Source organism: Megalops cyprinoides, chromosome 4 (genome assembly GCF_013368585.1).
Source record: "Megalops cyprinoides isolate fMegCyp1 chromosome 4, fMegCyp1.pri, whole genome shotgun sequence".
Lineage (NCBI taxonomy): Eukaryota > Metazoa > Chordata > Actinopteri > Elopiformes > Megalopidae > Megalops > Megalops cyprinoides.
In genome coordinates, this window is record NC_050586.1 from 1,437,501 (window position 1) to 1,456,035 (window position 18,535).

Sequence of the window (18,535 nt, forward strand, 5' to 3'; positions counted from 1 at the left end):
ACACAGACACACGCACACATACAGAGACACACACACACACACACAGACACAGACACAGACACAGACACAGACACAGACACACACACACACACACACACACACACACACACACAAGCGCACGTGCGCGCGCACATGCACACGCAGGCACACACACATGCATGCGCACACACACAAGCGCACACATACACATACACATACACACACACACACACGCACGCGCACACACACACGCATGCGCGCGCACACACACACAAGCGGACACAAGCGCGCGCGCACACACACATGCATGCGCACACACAAGTACAGAGAGGAGAGACAGAGAGAGGGAGAGAGATTTTTAGTTTTACTCTAATGTTTAGACCTCAGACAGATGATCTTCAGCCAAACCCTCCTCCTCTTTCAGAGCTGCAGCTCTCTCCCTGACTTCCTCAGCTCCCGCACACCTCCACAGCGCACCAGCCCAGCTCTCAGGTTGACCATGTGACCATGCGTGTATCTTCGGCACAAAGTGTTCCTCTGATTCACCAAAAGAAAAAATAACTGTGAGAAATGACAGGCAGATGCTGGCAGTGGGGAGGTGTTCCTGTGCATGTGCGAAATGCCACAGAGAGATGGCCTCTTATCGTCCCGGCGTCTGCGGGGGGGGGCGTCTGCAAGTCCTGGCTGCGCACCCCCCCACCCCCCGCCCCACTCTCACTCCCCCCCGCGTCTGTCTTCCTGCTCCGAATCTCAACGAGCCACTTACTAGTCTGACATCACTGCATCCATTTCACTCATTGCTCCACACCATGGCCACCCTGGCTCAGACCCAGCTTCCCCGGGCTGGCCTTCGCCTCACACTCACTGATTAAAAGCTTCCTCATAGAAACAGTCACAACACTGTCTGCTGCACGTCAAATAAAACACACACACGCACACACACACACCATACCAACATACACAAATACCATAAATACACACATACACACACACGCGCACACACATGCACATGCATTATCTTAACAGTGTTATGTTTTTATGAATTTATTTTGAGAGCGAGGACAGAGGACAGAGGCATCATGATGTCATCAGGGCTGCAGCTGTCCCCTCAGGGACAGAGTGTCACCGTCACATGACTCTTTCTCCCCTGACCCCCCCCCCCCCCCACAGCTGTGTCCTGGCTGCGACAGCATCATCATTCATTAAGGAGTGATTGCGTAGTGATTCACTAAGATTATGTCGCCATTCCTGAAGGTAAGGTTATGTAGCCATTCATTAAGGTGTGATTAGATCATCATTCATTAGTGTGGGACAGAGGAGGATGAGGAGGCAGAGGAATGCAGATACAGACGTTTTATACTGCATGCGTGAGTGTGTGTGTGTGTGTGTGTGTGCGCCGCGCGTGCTTGTGTGTATGTATGTATGGTGTGTGTGTGGGTGTTTATGGTGTGTGTGTATGTATGGTGTGTGTGTATGTATGGTGTGTGTGTATGTATGCGTGTGTGTTTGTGTGTGTGTGAGCTGAGGTCTTGGCTTGCAGCCTGTTCTCTAATCTGCTGATGGTGAAGCTCATGAGGAGAAGGGAACCAGAATCCATTTTTAGCGATGAGGTCATCTTTTATTAACAAAAAAAGAGAAAGAAAAGAGAGGAGAGGCATAAAAGTGTCTGATCTGCTACCTGCCCTCCTCCACAAGGACACTCTTTCCGCTCTGCACTCGAGCCACACACGACACACACGCACAAACACACACACGCACAAACACACACACGACACACACGCACAAACACACACACGCCACACACGCACAAACACACACACGCAGCACACACACACACGACACACACGCAGCACACACACACACAAACACACACACGCAGCACACACACACACACACACGACACACGACACACACGCACAAACACACACACGCCACACACGCACAAACACACACATGCAGCACACACACACACAAACACACACACGGCACACCCCACACACACACACGCCACACACACACAAACACACACACACACACGGCACACGCAACACACGCACAGCACTTGCACCCTTTTTAAAATCTCTGTCAGTTAGCCGTCTTTTCATGCCACTGCATTTTAGCGCAGATTGTCAAACAGCCTGTTCTTTGACGTCTAAGTAGGCACTTCAGGGAAGCGCGAGCAGGCTGTCGAGGAAAAAGCGCTTTTTAAGAGGCTTCTCAAAGCCGCTCTTTCTGTAGGAAGTCTAAAGACTCTAATTCATATCATCTGACACATTACAAAACATTAAACCATATTTTTGCATAGTGATGAAACTGAAAATGAGCCTTGCGTCTTTAACTGTGTAGCATTGCGCAGCCTCCCTCGCATTAGGTCATGATGACGTAATCTCAAACTGCACGCCGCTGCTGCTCGGACTTTGGAGAGATCTTTTCAGAGTAGCCTGCTTGCATTCTGCACAAATTCATTCTTGCTGTCAATCAAAATATACCATACAGTTATCATTTAAGATATCCAATTTTGACACATATTATTGCTGAATAAGCAGCACAGCATTAACGGTTTAATTGGCTGTCACAGGGCTGAATGATCCTGCTTTTTTCTCCTTGGTTATTTACATTTTACATTTTACATTTATTCATTTACATGTGGATGGAAAAAAAATGAATACATACTTAAATAATACAAACTGAAGTTGAGTGAAAAAAGATGTGTAACAGTACGACTGTGACTGGTAACCTGTGTGGGAAAGGATTACAGAAAGCTTGTATCACACCCATTTCAAACTGAAGCGCTGATTGTGGAGCTCCACTCACTCCAGGCTAGTTCTCAGCCTCAGGTAATTAAGCAGGTTACGCACTAATGTACTCAGTGCGCTTCAGAATCAAAGCAGGTATCAGAGGGTCATCATACTGAACAGGGGCTCACACATGTTCAGTCGTGTCCTGTCTGTACATGGAGTGATTTCATTGTCCTTCCATTGTATGACCTTTTATTACCACTATTTACACCCAGCCAGTGTTTTTTAAAGTGATGAGGTAATTAGGTACGGCAGTGCACAGCATGTACAGAAATGCAGGGACACACCTAACGGCTGATACAGGATCACAAACACCTCTGCTGTGCTTTGTGCTGTTTGGCTGTCAGGCCAGAGAGATAAGGAGGAGGAGGAGGAGAGGAGGAGGAGGGAGATGAAGATGAAGAGGGTGAAAAGACGGACAAAGGACATGTCTGGCACCCGAAATATCCTGAAATGCTGCTCAGAGAACAACGAAGATGAAATGCCACCAAAAAAAAAAGATATGAAAAAAAACTGAAAAGGGGAGAGAAGCAGGAGCTAAAAATAGCGTGAGTATCTGATCCCACAGTCTGACATCATTGCCGTGTGACTCCAGCACACAGTCAGATCACGCCAGGGGGACAGTCTCAAACGCTGGTTACCACACCGCCCCCTGCTGGCTGCCCTGTTCCTGCTGCTCAGCGCATCCCTGGCAGTCGCTGAATGAGGACCTGAAGGTAAGGGCTGCCAGGTAACACCTCACAGGCGAAACTCTGGGTTTAACCCAGAGAACAGATGTAATCACACATTTACCCTCAGCAGGTTAAATATGAGGGACAGCAGGAGGGTGCTCTGTATGTGTGGCTTTCCTCAGCGCCTGGCTTTCCTCAGAGCATCGCTGTCCTGGCAGGCTGCAGGAGAATGGCAGAGTGCAACATTCCTGTTATGCATGTCTTTCATACACACACCCTCTCACCACCCGAGCCAAAATGACCCAAAATGCTCTGCACGGTGTCCCAGCACAGAGGCCCCCTGCAAACACTTTCTGCCCCCTCCAGACGAGAGGCAAACACACACGCATGCATGCATGTATACACACGCAACACATATGCTTGTGCACACATACATACACTCACACACACTCACACTCACACACACACACACACACACACAGTGCACTGTGGTTCATGCTCTTCCACCGAGCGCTGAAGGCAGTATGACGTCAGCAGGAACAGCGGGGGGGCACGGGGGGGGGCACAGGGGTGCAGGGGTGTCTCTGTGCGCCGGTGAGCGGCAGGCACTGCTGTAAGGATGAGCCACCCTGCAGCACGGCCACCCTGCAGCACGCGAGTCTGAGCGCTCACTGACCCCCCCCTGCACGCTTCTGTTCACTCCTCTCCTCTCCTCTCACCCTGCTTCCCTTCATTCACAGACGCATTTCTCAGTTTACTGATTCGTTCACTCGCTCGATCCGCACGGCAGGAAGGACTCAGAGAGCTCTCTGTGAGGTAGAGCCCCCGCTCCACAGCCAGCTGCAGGGGTGACGTCACCGTCTGTGACACAGTCGCCCGCTCGACCGAGCTCAGAGCCCCGCAGCTTATCACCAATCCAGCGAATTACAGCCGAATTAAGGACTTATAACCCAGCCGATGATGCGTCACAGAACCAACACCCTGCCACTGGATCAGAGCCCTGTCTCCCAATCAGTGACTCACTGTCAAATCAATGGCTAATCACACAATCTACGCCACAGCTGATTCAACGACTTCTCACCAAATCAGCCACTTCTGATGACTGCATCACTTAAATAAATATATAGAGATATTTAGGCACTTTCATTTTTTGCTGCGTTACATCCACAGAGAAGTTTCCCTGTTACTCACGGCAACACACGGAGCAAAGCATAAACCGGGTGTAAACAGGGCGTCAGTGAACTGATACTGGAAGAGACGGCCACGACCACTAGCCTGTAAAACTGCAGGAGAAACACGCGGGCAGAGTTTAGACATTATAGCACAGGGCTGAAGTGAGGCAGAAAGACACACAGCTCTATAAGTTCCCAATGTAAGTCAGTAGCCAAAACTGGAAGAAAACAAACAGAAAACAGTCGTGTTTACGGATGGTGGAGAAAGAAGACGCTGGTCTGCCCCAGCGTCGCTCACAATGAAGGAAAATATCTTACTGAGTTTAATTAGAAAACACAAAACACATCTGTGAGGAAGAACCATGTGCCCTGAGGGGAGGACAAAACTCACGGTAAAAATGCACTGGAAATCTGAGAGAGAAAGAGGGAGAGAGAGAGAGAGAGAGGGGGGAGAGAGAGAGAGTGAGAGGGAGAGAGGGAGAGGGAGAGGGAGAGGGAAAGAGAGAGAGAGGGAGAGAGAGAGAGAAAGAGAAAGAGGGAGAGAGAGAGAGAAAGAGAAAGAGGGAGAGAGAGGATGACAGAGAGAGAGAGAGGTGGAGTGGGAGAGCGAGAGAGGACAGAGGAGCATCACTTCCTGGTACAGAGTTTAAAGACAGACGCTCTGTAGCACAGGAAAGAAAAAAGAGCGCATAAAAGTTACAGGCATAAAAAGAGGAGATGTTCCTAAACGAGCTGAAGGAGGATAATGTTCTGGTCCTGGGTGGACTAATGGAGGCTGTAAGGAGCTGGTAAGTGATTGGTCGCTCTGCCAGGGAGATTACAGCTGTATAAATGAGATGGATTTATGCAGTGACAGGCAGGCCCCAGTCCAGCCACATGAAATGCGGGAAGCACATTCTCTCCACTCTGACCTCACCTGAAAAATTTGCGAGTAAGCAGGGACTAGCAAAACACAAACACCCTCGCCCTCACCCACCCCATCCTCCGGCCCCCAGCACCACCTGACCCTGCCCCCCGACCCTGCCCCCCCCCCCCCACCCTGCCCCCCACCCCCCCACCCACACAACCTCCTGGATACCCACCTGTGTAAATCTCCGCCTCTGACGGGTCCTCCACCTTCTTGTGCTGGACGATGTAGTCAGACACCTTGCAGCCGATGAGGGGCTCCACGTCCTGCCATTCCAGGGCCACCATGGTGCTGGACGGCTCCAGGTGAGGGGCCAAGCGCAGGCTGTGGGGTGAGAACGCAGGGTTACACAGGCAGGGAGACCCCCGGCCAAGCGCAGGCTGTGGGGTGGGAACGCAGGGTTACACAGGCAGGGAGACCCCCGGCCAAGCGCAGGCTGTGGGGTGAGAACGCAGGGTTACACAGGCAGGGAGACCCCCGGCCAAGCGCAGGCTGTGGGGTGGGAACGCAGGGTTACACAGGCAGGGAGACCCCCGGCCACGTTTAGGAAATATTCAGCTGAAGGAATGGACAGCGTGCAAGCGTTAAAGCTATATAATGTGATACATTCACAATATAGATCACTGCTTTTTATCAATTTCCCCACGGCCACTCAAACTGATCACATTTGTATTGATATTGTTGGTAACACTGTTCTTTTCATTTTGAAGATCAATCTCCTCTTCCTCTTGGTGACGGAGAGATCTATCTGTTTATTCCGATACTACACTATTGACTGCCACTTGCTGTTATTCACTGTTAAACTTTGGCATTACGTCTGTTCCGAGCAGGGAAGGAAGACAGAAGAGGACAAGAAGAGGAGTGAGGGAAAGAGAGAGAGACAGAAGGAGAGAGAGAGAGTGAGAGAGCAAGAGAGAGCGAGAGAGCGAGAGAGCGAGAGAGCGAGAGGGAGAGGGAGAGAGAGAGGGAAAGAGAGAGAGAGAGAGAGAGAGCAAGAGAGAGCGAGAGGGAGAGGGAGAGAGAGAGGGAAAGAGAGAGAGAGAGAGAGAGAGAGAGAGAGAGAGAGAGAGAGAGAGAGTGAGAGCGAGAGAGCGAGAGAGAGAGAGAGCGAGAGAGAGAGGGAGAGACAGAAGGAGAGAAAGAGGGAGAGACAGAAGGAGAGAGAGAGCGAGAGAGTGACAGAGAGAGAGATAAAGAGTGAGAGAGAGAGAGAGAGAGGGAGAGGGAGAGACAGGGACAGGGACATGGGCAAGACAGAGCTTATCTGGAGGTGCTGGGTTTGGGGTGAGGGGGGGTGGGGGTGGGAGGTTTGGGGTGAGGGGGGGTAAGGGGGTGTGGGGGGTGGGGGTGCCGGGTTTGGGGTGGGGTGTGGGGGGTGGGGGTGCCGGGTTTGGGGTGGGGTGTAGGGGATGGGGGTGCCGGGTTTGGGGTGGGGTGTAGGGGATGGGGGTGCTGGGTTTGGGGTGGGGTGTAGGGGATGAGGGTGCCGGTTTCGGCCGGTGTCAGACTCACACAGGCTGGCGCAGGGGGCTGCAGCTGGGCAGGCCGTCTTTGCTGAAGGCGCTGAGGTCACAGCGGCACCAGTTGTCAATGACATCGCCTTTCCCTGCGCACCAGTATGAGCTCATAGCTGCACTTCGGAAGGCCTGGGGAGGGCAGAGAGAAGCCATCATTGCACTTATTTTCTGTCTCTTCACCCTGCAAACCCTGAATCTCACTCACTCACTCTCACACACACACACACACACACACACACACACACACACACACACACACACACACACACGCTGAAACGCACAGGCACACACACACACACACACACTCTCAGCAGCAGGCCTCTCCCTCCTCGCACCTCGGCCGCATCACCTCTCCTGTGAGTCCCGCAGTTGCGGTGCAATGTTCCAGACGGCCCAGAACAGGCCCGGGCCACACAGCCCGATAACGCCACATTTCATGTCACGGATTAGGAAATTTCCTGCGGTAATTACAGGCAGTGAGGCACAGAGGATCTGTGGGTCTGCAGAGGGGACAGCGCTTAAATCACCATCACAGGGCCGAAGCCCGGCACACAGCGGGGGTGTCAGGGTTCAGGGGGAGGTCTCCGCTTCCCTGTGCAGGAGGGTTTGGGTGGTAACAGGAGTCTCTGGTGCCATTTGCATTACCGTGCTAGCAGTCAGTGCCCTGTCTACTCTCTGACTACTCATAACCAGAAAGCTCATATCCCCAACAATGCAGAGACAACTTAGCTTTATTCACTACGACCATCAAGACAACAATGTTTTAACACAGAGAGTCAAAACAAAACTGGCTCCGCTCACATCCCCGGCCCATCAATCCCAGCATGCCCCATTCATCACAGAGATTAGGGGTTCCCTTATCTCTCACCAAGAGCAAGCTGATAGGTGCTCAGTCTCATGGTGGGCTCGCTGTCGTTGGATCAAAGCTGATTCGCTGACCTTTTCAGCAGGTGCTGCAACTGGATTGGAAAATGGGATCGGCCATCCAGATGTTTTACACACCAGAGAGTCTGCTCAGAGTCTGATCCAAAACATAAAGATTTGATTTCACGCAGAGTGTGAGCAGCCCCTGTGACTGGCAGCCATCCTCCCTGCTCACGAGTGCAGGAAGCACCCTCTCAGCTGCGAAGAAAAAACAGCATCTGCTCCTCTGTTTGAGGTCCTGCAACCATGCAATCTAACTCTGAATCCCGATGCATGAAAAATAGATGTGCCACATGGTCATCCACGATACCTACCCTCCAACCCATTCATCTCTAAAGAGAAATGCCTGTGTGTGAGAGAACACCACTCTCTCGCTCTCATGGTGTGGGGATACAGAGCAGCAGGGGAAAGTGGAACTGCAGAGAAACTGGCGAGTGCATTCCTAGTGCAGCGCAGTGTGTACACCAGTGAGATCAGTGCTCATATGCAGGATAGAACAGAAAGAAGAACCCAAATGATATGACTGCTGTACTGGACAAAATCAATGCCTTTCAACCTTACAGTCTTACACTGGCTTTGAGGTTTTTTCCCTGCTGTATCTTTGGACTGTACTTAAACTAAACTAGTGAGGACGTAGGTACCTGTGGATATATGGTACTGTATGCAGTCCCCATTCTTTCAAAGACACAGATACACCCTCCCGAGCGCAATGGAAGAATTAGAGACAGATAAGAAAGCCAGCCTTAAGAGAACTACTCAGGGACATACGTCAGCCACAAGCCTTCCCTCACCTCTCCATGACAAAAAGAAAGCAATAAAACAACAGATCCGGATCAACAGATTCATGTAAAACGATGAGGGGATATAGGTCGTCCCCAACCCCCTCCCCCTCCGAAAGCACATGGAATGTTCCGGAACCACACGCAGAGATCTCCAGGCTCTCGCCAGCGAGGACAGCTAAGGGACGAGGCGTAGGGAAGCCGCAATGTCTGAGAAAGAACAACTACCAAACAACAGAGGGAGACTGGCTGAAACACAGCTCCTCTGTGGGTCCTAATCGGCCCGCGGATAGATGTGGCTAATTAGGAAGCAGTAAACAACAAAATAACGGAAACCTCGTTCTTCTCAGAGGGAGAAGTGTCCTCAAAAATCCTGCAGCAGGATTTTCCGCTAACTGTCATTCTGCAGCCAGCAGAAGCGGCTGCTCTCTCTGCCGCTGTGAAACGCCATCAGCATTCTCTACGGTTCGCGGGTGCACAGATGAGATCAGACCACAACCCAGCCATTCAAAGAGGAATGTCGGCTAGCCCAAACTTCACACAAATAATAATATTTAGCCAACTAATAATGCTAATAATAGCAGCGATAAATCTGAAAAATATACATATATGGAAAGAGTGTGATGTTTACTCAAGTTTTACAGGGCTCTGTCCTTTTCAAGTTTATTCCCTAAAATAAACAGATACATTACTACAGATTATTGGTTACTATGCCTAAGATTCCTCCCTCATTCCTCAGTGATGTGAGCACGAGATGGACAGTGTGGAGTGCTGAGATCCCGGGCCTGCAGATTCATTTTAGACGACTCCTGTTTTACACACTTCTGCTCAGCAGACTCTCTCCCTGCAGGGCCGGGAGGGCGGCCGGGAGGACGGCCGGGAGGGCGGCCGGGAGGGAGGCCGGGAGGACGGCCGGGAGGACGGCCGGGAGGGCGGCCGGGAGGGCGGCCGGGAGGGCGGCCGGGAGGACGGCGGAGAGGCAGCGCAGCGACAACAGGAATCAAAGAGCTTCTTCAGAGAAAAACAAACACACAATTAAGCAAAGTGTCATTCCCAGTGCAGGAGCACAAAGGCACTGAGTGAGCCCAGACTTTTCCTATTATAGTATCTCCCTCTCTCCCTCTCTCTCTCTCTCTGTCTCTCTGTCTCTCATTCTCTCTCTCTCACACACACACACACACACACACACACAATCATGGCCCCAGTTGGGAGGTTGTCAGTGCTAATCTGGGAGCAGTCTTGCTTTGCACAAAATCAGTGGGAGAATTACAGGAGCAGCCTCTGTACAGACCTGTTACCAGTTTTGCATCCTTGCAGTGAGAGTGTTGTGGGTTACAGTCCCAGCAGAGTCAAAGCAAAGACTTCAGATCTGGCCCCCGCTGCCTGCACACTCAGCATTAACAGTGATGGACTGTGTGAGGAATCTGTCCAGCAGCTCACCAGCAGCCCCTGCACAAGGCAGTCTTGGCTCATGGCCTTGTTGACCATGAACTGGACTCATGGTCAGAGAGTTGACTGAGGTTAGAGAGTTTTTGTACCCTGGAATAAGGAACCTGGCACAAATCCCCTCAATACCCACAGAGGAGATGCAGTATTTAAGACACAGTGTGGTCCACCCGACTGTGGGTCTGATTCCACCAAACGTCGTCCTTCAGTTTCACACATACAGAGCTGAATTGTTTCACAATTTCATTTTCCTCACAAACTGCTCTACAAGTACAGCGACCGCCAAAATGACAATAATTATGTTTGTCCTGAAAATAAGTAACTTGGAGGTTCAGGAACAGCACTACATCATAAAACTGTAATCACCCAAACAGCAGGATAACAACCCACTTGGTTGACAGTTCAACCCTCTGGCGCTCCTGGTGGACGTGTGTGTTACTGCAGCCTTCCAGGCATGGCCTGACCTTCAACTGCCAGTGTCATCATTAGCGGTAATGATGGAGGCAGTCTCTCCTGCTTTCATGGGAACAGTCCTGACCTCTTGCTCCTCACATTTCGCTCGTGCGTCCTGCTCTGGCTGGTCTGCAGGGAATGGGGGATTACAGAGCGACTTTGGGGGTGACCCCCTGGCTCTCTCACAGTCACCTACACTAATGATTGGCAGGCCTCACACAGCTTGGAAATAAAGGGCATTTTCATTCAGTTTTCTTCTGAAGTTTGCAAAGAGGGTGAAATCCATGGTGATGCAATGATTTTATTCTGTATTGCAGAGTTTCTGCTGCAGTCACATAAAAAAACTGAATAATTGATGGTAAGTATAGTTCAGTGAAGACGAAAATAATGCATATCAACATCTGAAAATAGTTACAGGTCCTCAGCTGCAAACTAGTATTGTAGTTATTAAGTGCTAGTCTCAGGTTTATGATTTCAGAATCGAACTGGAGAGGGTGGCATGTCTGGAGTCTGTTACCAATTTGATGGGAATCCCCAAGACAAAACAAGATGACTTACTGGACCACAGTTTAACTTTACCAAACAGATCCTGCTTTAAAACATTAAATTTTAGTCAAAAATGAGGAATTCTGCATCAAAGAGAACACATTCCTATTCTGATTCAGAGGTAAGGAACACCTTAGTGACCTCTCTAAGTGATGTACGACCCTACTTACAGACAATCACACCACAAACATATGTCACTATGATGTTACCATTAATTTTTCCTGAATAAGAGAAGTCAGTAATCCACACAAACAGCGATCAAAATGAACTTGAGCAAGAGAAATGTGTGTGGTGTTCTAATAAAGTTACAGAGCCAAATTCAGTTCAACACAGACATTAATATACATGCAACATCTTACTTGACTGTGTCAAAAGCAAAACCCTCCTCCCTTCATTACAAATCTTCAATAGCTGCAGGCTGGATTCTTCTTAAGAGCCTGACTGATCTTGTCCTTGATGCGTCTTTTAGATTTTGAAGTGATGTACTATTTCATTACCATGTCACATGCTGTGTGCGCGTGTGAGTGTGTGTGTGTGTGTGTGTGTGTGTGTGTGTGTGTGTGTGTGTGTGAAACAGTCTTGCAATCGAGGACGATTAAACCCACTGTGCTTTATTCCCAAAATGAAAACCATGGTGCATTATGGGAATTAGGGGCCTTTCCACAACCCTTATAATGTTTGTCTTCAAAAGCCTTTTTAAAGATAAGCGGTTTCTAAAAGCTGAAGTTACTCCAAGAGACAATAATCAATAATTCCAATAAGCTCAGCATTTCAGTGGGTCTATCTGAGCATTGGCTGCACTTTGGCTTCCAATGCAACATGTTTATGATGAGCCCAGTTCCCCCCCATGTTACTCAATGAGAAATGCACACTGCTGTGTGACACTGAGACTGGCCACCTTGCGTGAGTGTACAGTTGTAACGGACAGAATAAATGTGATCTAATGAAAGAAGGAGAGATCTTATACAAAAAAAGCCAGAACCTTTCTGTACACACATCATTGAAACACTGTTATTCTGTTTAGGTGAAATGAGTGGGTAATGTAATCACGGTTTACAGTGGTGTGTGTGTGGGAGGTGTGGCGGGTAAGGCCCCATACCAAAATAAACATCCCCCCCAGAGTAATCCTTCCATGATGAATGATAAGTGTGAATATCCAATCTGAATTTTGTAGGACTAAATGAATAATAAGCATGTCTGCACTGTATTTGGCAGAAGGAGCATTCCTGCAGATACCGCTGTGGGAAGCGCCCACAGTGGGTCAGGACTCTGCCATCTACTCCCTGAATCTCTGTAACTTCATTAGCGGTGTAATGTGACTCCCATAGAGAATACAGTATCCTGTATTGATTAAGGTTGAGTACGGGATGTACCCTGCTTATCAGAGGGCTGTCTGATCCACGGAGGGGAGCGAGTTTGATGTTCTGACTCAGAGGGCAGAGGAAGACGCGCGAATCTTAGCACAGGCCGAACGAGGGGCAACTTTCTCACCAACACACGGCTGCAGCGGGGCTTTGACATGATACAGGGACATTCACTGTCCCTTTCATTCTTTCCTTTTGTTTCCCTGCTTCTTACGTCCATATTTCAGTTGGACATCCCCATCATGAGGAAAGCAGTCTCATTTCAAAGCGGGCACAAGACAGCATGGGTAATCAGTGTCAGGAAAGGAGTCTGGCCTTTCACCCACACCCTGATCATCAACATCAGTCATGAGGCTCCTGAGTCAGAATCTCAGGGTGCAGAGGTCAAAAGGTCACTGGTGCTCTCCCATTACACACACTGAGGAGGTCAGCTGCTGAAGGTCCCCTCCTGGTCATGTGGGACCTATACCGCAGCAGTAAAGACATATTTCATCGGGAGCCAAAGAAGGAGCATCGCGTTTCCCTGTGACGCACGTTCTGCCGTGATGAAGACAAAACCACTGAGCAGGAGAAAAAGAGCGGCAATTTCAAGGATTCAGAGGATGAAAAGGAAACCATAAGGGGCTACCCATCCATCTTCCCCCCCACACAGCCCATGCCGGCGTCGGAGATGCGCAGGGCCCTGCTAATGTTGTTCTTCCCCTCCCGCCTCGCCCCACACAGCCCGCGCCGGCGTAGGAGATGCGCAGGGCCCTGCTAATGTTGTTTTGCATGTGCTAGCGGCGCAGTAATGTGTGGCAGCCGAGGGCGTCGTGCACGGAGCTGCGGTCAGCGGAGGGGTCCTCTGGGGTGAAGCTGTTTGGGTCCTGTCACGCCTCATCCCTCCCGCCCTGACATGAATCTTCATCATGTCTCTCGTTTCGAAGAATCCCTCCCTGGCTTACTGGAAACCCAACCATCACCACCCAAATGTATACATGCCTTTTCTGCTGTTAACCTCGGGTTAAGAGGTTTCTGCGTCAGAGCACTACCCCCCCCCCCCCCTCCCCCCTCCAGCCCTGTCCCGCTGCTCCCTGCTCTGCTGCCTAATGTGTCTCAACGAGGGGGAGAAACGGCGTCTGCCAGCCGACCCGGCTTTACCAAATTATCTGTGCGCCATGGAAGTACCTAGGAAGCCGACCCGTGATTGCTCGCCAGTTTAATGGGGTAAACAAGGGGATTATGGGCTCTCTGCTCTCTGCTAGGAACTCCATAACACGCTCTCTTCCCAGGAGAGACGCATTACAGCACTGGAGTCCCAGGGTTCAGAGGAAGGTAACGGGCCTAGGGATTGGCTGGTGAACTCTGTGGTTTGAAACAAACTGGACTGAAGTGACCCCAGAGTTTTAAGTGTAATGGTGCACAGTCCTTTGAACTCCTTATATTTGTACCAGGAAAGGCACTCACACTGGAGTGCAACGGCCTTGGAGTTCATTTGATGGTAACAGAGCAAATACGTCTGAGTGAGGGGTGCTTGAGGCGCCTCCAGGTGCTCTGGGTAATGTAGTTTTGAGGTCAAGGCAAGATAATGAGGGTGAAATGGGTTTTGGTCTTGTCTGTTATCAATGACACCAATTTGAGCATGGCAATTTTAGCATGTTTTGCTGTGGAAAGAAAAGTGTTTTGATGGTTTCATGTCAGTCAGTGATTGACAGCACCCACTGTGGGGGCCATCAGGCCTTGACCTTCCATTTCTGCTCAAAATAAGCCCGGGTTCCAAAGCCAGCCAGGCTTGTGAGTCTGAGAGGCAGGCCTCATGAGCACGGAGAATTCGTCCTGTTTTTTGTTGGTTTTTTTTTCTGTGGGCTTGAGATAAAACTGCAGGCGATTTAAAAACTTCAAAGATGAGTCTGTGAGCAGCGGCGAGCTAAGCTGGGAGCTCTCCACCACCTCGCAGAACACGCTGCCACACATGCTACCCGTTTGAGCTGTGCGCGGCACAGCACGGCGGGCGACCGCAGAGAAAACCCTTTGCCTGCTAAATGAAGTGTGAACACACTGACAGCACGTTGGCCACACGTGCTCCCCAGCTGGCTACGGAGCCAGGACGCGTTGGGTCTGAGCTCAGCGCCCCATTGGCCGGCTCACCTCCCCCCTCGCCCCTGCGGAGCAGTGGCAAGATGGTGGTAAGTCTGCCGTCCGGATCGGTGACCTCAGACGACAAAGCCTCTTCCCCGTTACCGAGCGACGACAGGCCCAGACATCAAACGCGCCGCGCGGCCCCTTCATTTAAAGCCAGTAAATCGTGTTAGAAGGAATGAGTCAACCCAGGTCCGCTCTGCCCGGGCCCTTCCTGAGCCAGGGGAGGTATTTATGAAAGCAAAAGCAGACAATAAATGTAGATTTTGTCTCGGGAGGCCAGTCGCTCCATAAGATATATGCCATTATGAATCATAAGCAACACATCCAATTTCTTCAAAAGGTCCGCCACAATTTAATCAAACCGCTGTTGAGGCAAGACCCAAACCTTTTGGCAACTCTCGTTTGCATGGGTGTATTCATTAATGCACTGACTTATTTACCTCAGCAAAAGGGGTACGATGCTTGCAAGGTCACCGGCAGCTCCACAGACTGAGAAGATATCCCCTGAGGGAAACTTCACTTACTTTGAGACTGACAGCTGTCAATCAGAGCGGTGACACTATGATGTTAACAGAGAAAGTGTTTCAGGGCTCATTCTGTCAGCCTAGAGCTGAAGGTAACTATAGGACAATAAGACTTCACGAAAATCAATGTGCTGTCAAATCAATGATTTCTAGGAACAAATCAAAGAACTTTACTCTGCAAAAGAACACAGTGATTGGTCCAGATGATAACATGTGACAGATCCACCTATTTCTGGCTTCATGAGACATAATAACACAGAAAGGTCCCCATGTCAGCTGCTTCCTGCATCCATTCGAACTCAGACTCTCCTGTTCCTCCTGCAGATATCTACAAAGGGGCACCATACCATACTAACGCTATACTAACCATCTTCAGGAACAGGGCCTCTTCTCTTTTTTGGGAAGGTTTTGGGAGGGTATCGGGGGTCAGTAGCCTTGTCCAGGTGGACAAATTGTGTCCAAATCATTGACTGTGTCCACGCTAATCTGGAAAACTGTTCATTTCTCTTTCTATAGAGACTTTACAAGTTTTTTCTGGAAATATAATCAGTAAACAGTTGGCATAGAAAAGGTAAATTAGGCTCCTCATGTGTGTCTCAGTCCTGTTCTGCTAACTGCCAGAGGACACAGGAAGCGGCTACGCTGCCTGCAGGACCGTCGGTCCAGGACTCCACCTGCCCACAGACAGACATTGGTCATAAATACCAATACACGTCACCTTGTGAAACAAGAATGCAAGAAATATATTATTGGAAGATCAAGAAGAGTTATGAAGGACAACATGCACAATGTCATTAGTCATTACTATGCACTACGATTTTCAAAGCAAATATTCACCCATGTTGTACAGTACAGAGATGTGTATATTGTTGGCATGTATTTAACAGATAACATAAATGTTCTACGGTAAACTGAGAATAAAGAGGAGCATGAAATGAAGGGAAACAATAGCCAGCTGAATCCACACTAAGCTGCGGTCACTGCGGAGGTCCCCATGGAATCCAAGCGCAATGCGATTGGTCCCTCACCTTGAACCTTCCCTCACAAAGGACTTTTTACCCAACACGTCCACATCCATGTGCTCAGGGTCACTGTTAATGTCAATGCTGGAAAAAAAGTATGGACTGAAAAAAAAAGAAAGCTACACTGTGTCACAAATTAAAGCACAAAGTGCATTGTGGTTATATTGAATATTGGAGCGATATACTCCAGCAAGGGCTTTAGGACTAGAACAGACTGTTGTTATTACTATGATATTAGTCACAGTAGTAGTAATAGCAGTAGTAGTCGCAGTTATTGCTGCAGTAGCAGTAGTCCTAGCAGCAGTAGTAGCTAGCAGGTACTGCGAGGGTTGGGCAATCTTCGGCCCACACTCACACAGCTGAGGATTCGAGGAAGATTCAGAGAATTCGGGCAGAGGATTCAGACTAATTTGGAGGATCTGAGCTGAGGAATCAAGCTAAGGATTTGGAAGATTTGAGCAGAGGATTCGGCTGAAGACACAGAGGATTCAAGCTGAGGATACAGGCGACTCGAGCTGAGGATTCAAGTTGAGGATTCAGAGGATTCAGGCTGAGAATTCGGGCTGAGGGTTTGGGAGATTCGGGCTGAGGATTCGGACGATTCAGGCTGAGGATTCAGAGGATTCAGGCTGAGGATTCAGAGGATTCAGGCTGAGGATTCAGAGGATTCAGGCTGAGGATTCGGCGGATTCAGGCTGAGGATTCGGAGGATTCAGGATGAGGATTCGGACGACTCAAGCTGAGGATTTGGGCTGAGGGTTTGGGAGATTCGGGCTGAGGATTCGGGGGATTCAGACTGAGGATTTGGAGGATTCAGGCTGAGGATTCGGATTCGGAGGATTCAGGCTGAGGATTCGGTGGGCGCCTGTGAGCGCAGTCCCCCTCAGCAGCAGGAGGAGGGAGCGCGGGGTTCGGGTGAATGTGATGTTTGTGTTATCCGGAATGTTCCGCACCCTATAGAGTTTCACATCAGAAGCTGTCCCAGCCCCGGGGGCGGAATCACAGTGGGGGCGCTGAGTGGACGGAGGGGTGTGATGTGGGGGGGGGGGCTTCGGAGGGACAAAGCCTGTCAGTAACAGGGACATGAATGAGGGGATGAAAGCAGGATAAATGTGTAATCGGAGAAGCCTGGCAGAGATTTAACATCCTCTCGGCCATTTTTCCCTCCGTGCTGTTTACAATAAACCAGAGCGGATATTCCCAGATAGCAACACAATACCTGCCTATTTCCATACCGTGGGGTCTGACATGTCAGGTATATGACAAGCCCACTTTGAGGAACCAGACAGCCTCTCCGAAAGATATAGACAGCTCATTTCAAAGCGTTTCCTCTGCTGTACCACACACAAAACAGGAAAAGAGCAAATCCAGGTTTTTTTTCTTTTTCTTTTTTTTTCCTGCTGAACGGTGGAAATCCCTACTTTTGGGCTTTTAGCGCTGCTCGGCGCGCAGACAAATGCGGCTCTTTAGTGCGGCAGCGTTCAGGGCCCAGCAAAGGTCAGTCTGTCTGCTATGCTAATTGGATTCAGCTTTTTTTTTTTTTCAGAGAGCCAGCCAAAGCAGTCCCGCTTGGTCCCTGAGGTCGCTGGCTTCAATAACAGGCTAATAATCCCGCTAGCTCTGAGCCGGCCCCTGCGAGCCCAGCCTTCCAGCACAGACGTCTTTGTCTGCAGATCACCGGGGGAAAAAAAGAACATTTTGTTCCTCCACCTCTTTCATCTGCTGTCAGAACTACTGAGTAGCGAGAGTCTGAGTTATTGATCGTGTTCTGTCATTGTCTTGACTAAGTTTTTTATTTCTTTCAGGTATATGGGCTGTGTGTTGTTTGTCTCTTGCATATTGTTCCTGACAATGTGTTAATTTCTGCAGGTACTGGAGTCAGACCGACAGATCAGGTACCTGAGGTAGAGTGCAGTGTGTGTGTGTGTGTGTGTGTGTGTGTGTGTGTACGTGCATATGCATGCACATGTGTGTTTGCATGTCTACATGTGTAAACGTGCCTGCAGGTAAATATGTGCATACTTCTCAGTGTGTGTGTCTGCGTGAGAGTGTATTTGCGTATGTGTGTGTGTGTGTCTGCGTGAGAGTGTGTGTGTGTCTGTGTGTGTGTGTGAGCGTCTGCGTAAGATTGTGTGTGTGTATGTGTGTGTGTCTGTGTGTGTGAGCGTCTGCATAAGAGTGAGTGTGTGTGTGTGTGTGTGTGTGTGTGTGTGTTTGTGTGTGTGCGTGCGTGCATGTATGTGTGTGTGTGTGTGTGTGTGTGTCTGCGTAAGCGTGAGTGTGTGTGTGTGCGTCTGCATAAGAGTGAGTGT

General features: G+C 49.8%; 1 protein-coding gene across 2 annotated transcripts in view; it reads right to left on the reverse strand.

Annotated features, from left to right (window-relative positions):
• Positions 1–18,535, reverse strand: part of LOC118776334 (astrotactin-2-like) — a 293,949-nt gene that overhangs the window by 49,253 nt on the left and 226,161 nt on the right. For both annotated transcript variants that reach the window (XM_036526605.1, XM_036526604.1), the window contains 2 exons: positions 7,040–7,173; positions 5,703–5,851 (listed from right to left, as the gene is read on the reverse strand). In XM_036526605.1, coding sequence (XP_036382498.1) covers positions 5,703–5,851; positions 7,040–7,173 — 283 coding nt within the window. The remainder of the gene's footprint in view (positions 1–5,702; positions 5,852–7,039; positions 7,174–18,535) is intronic.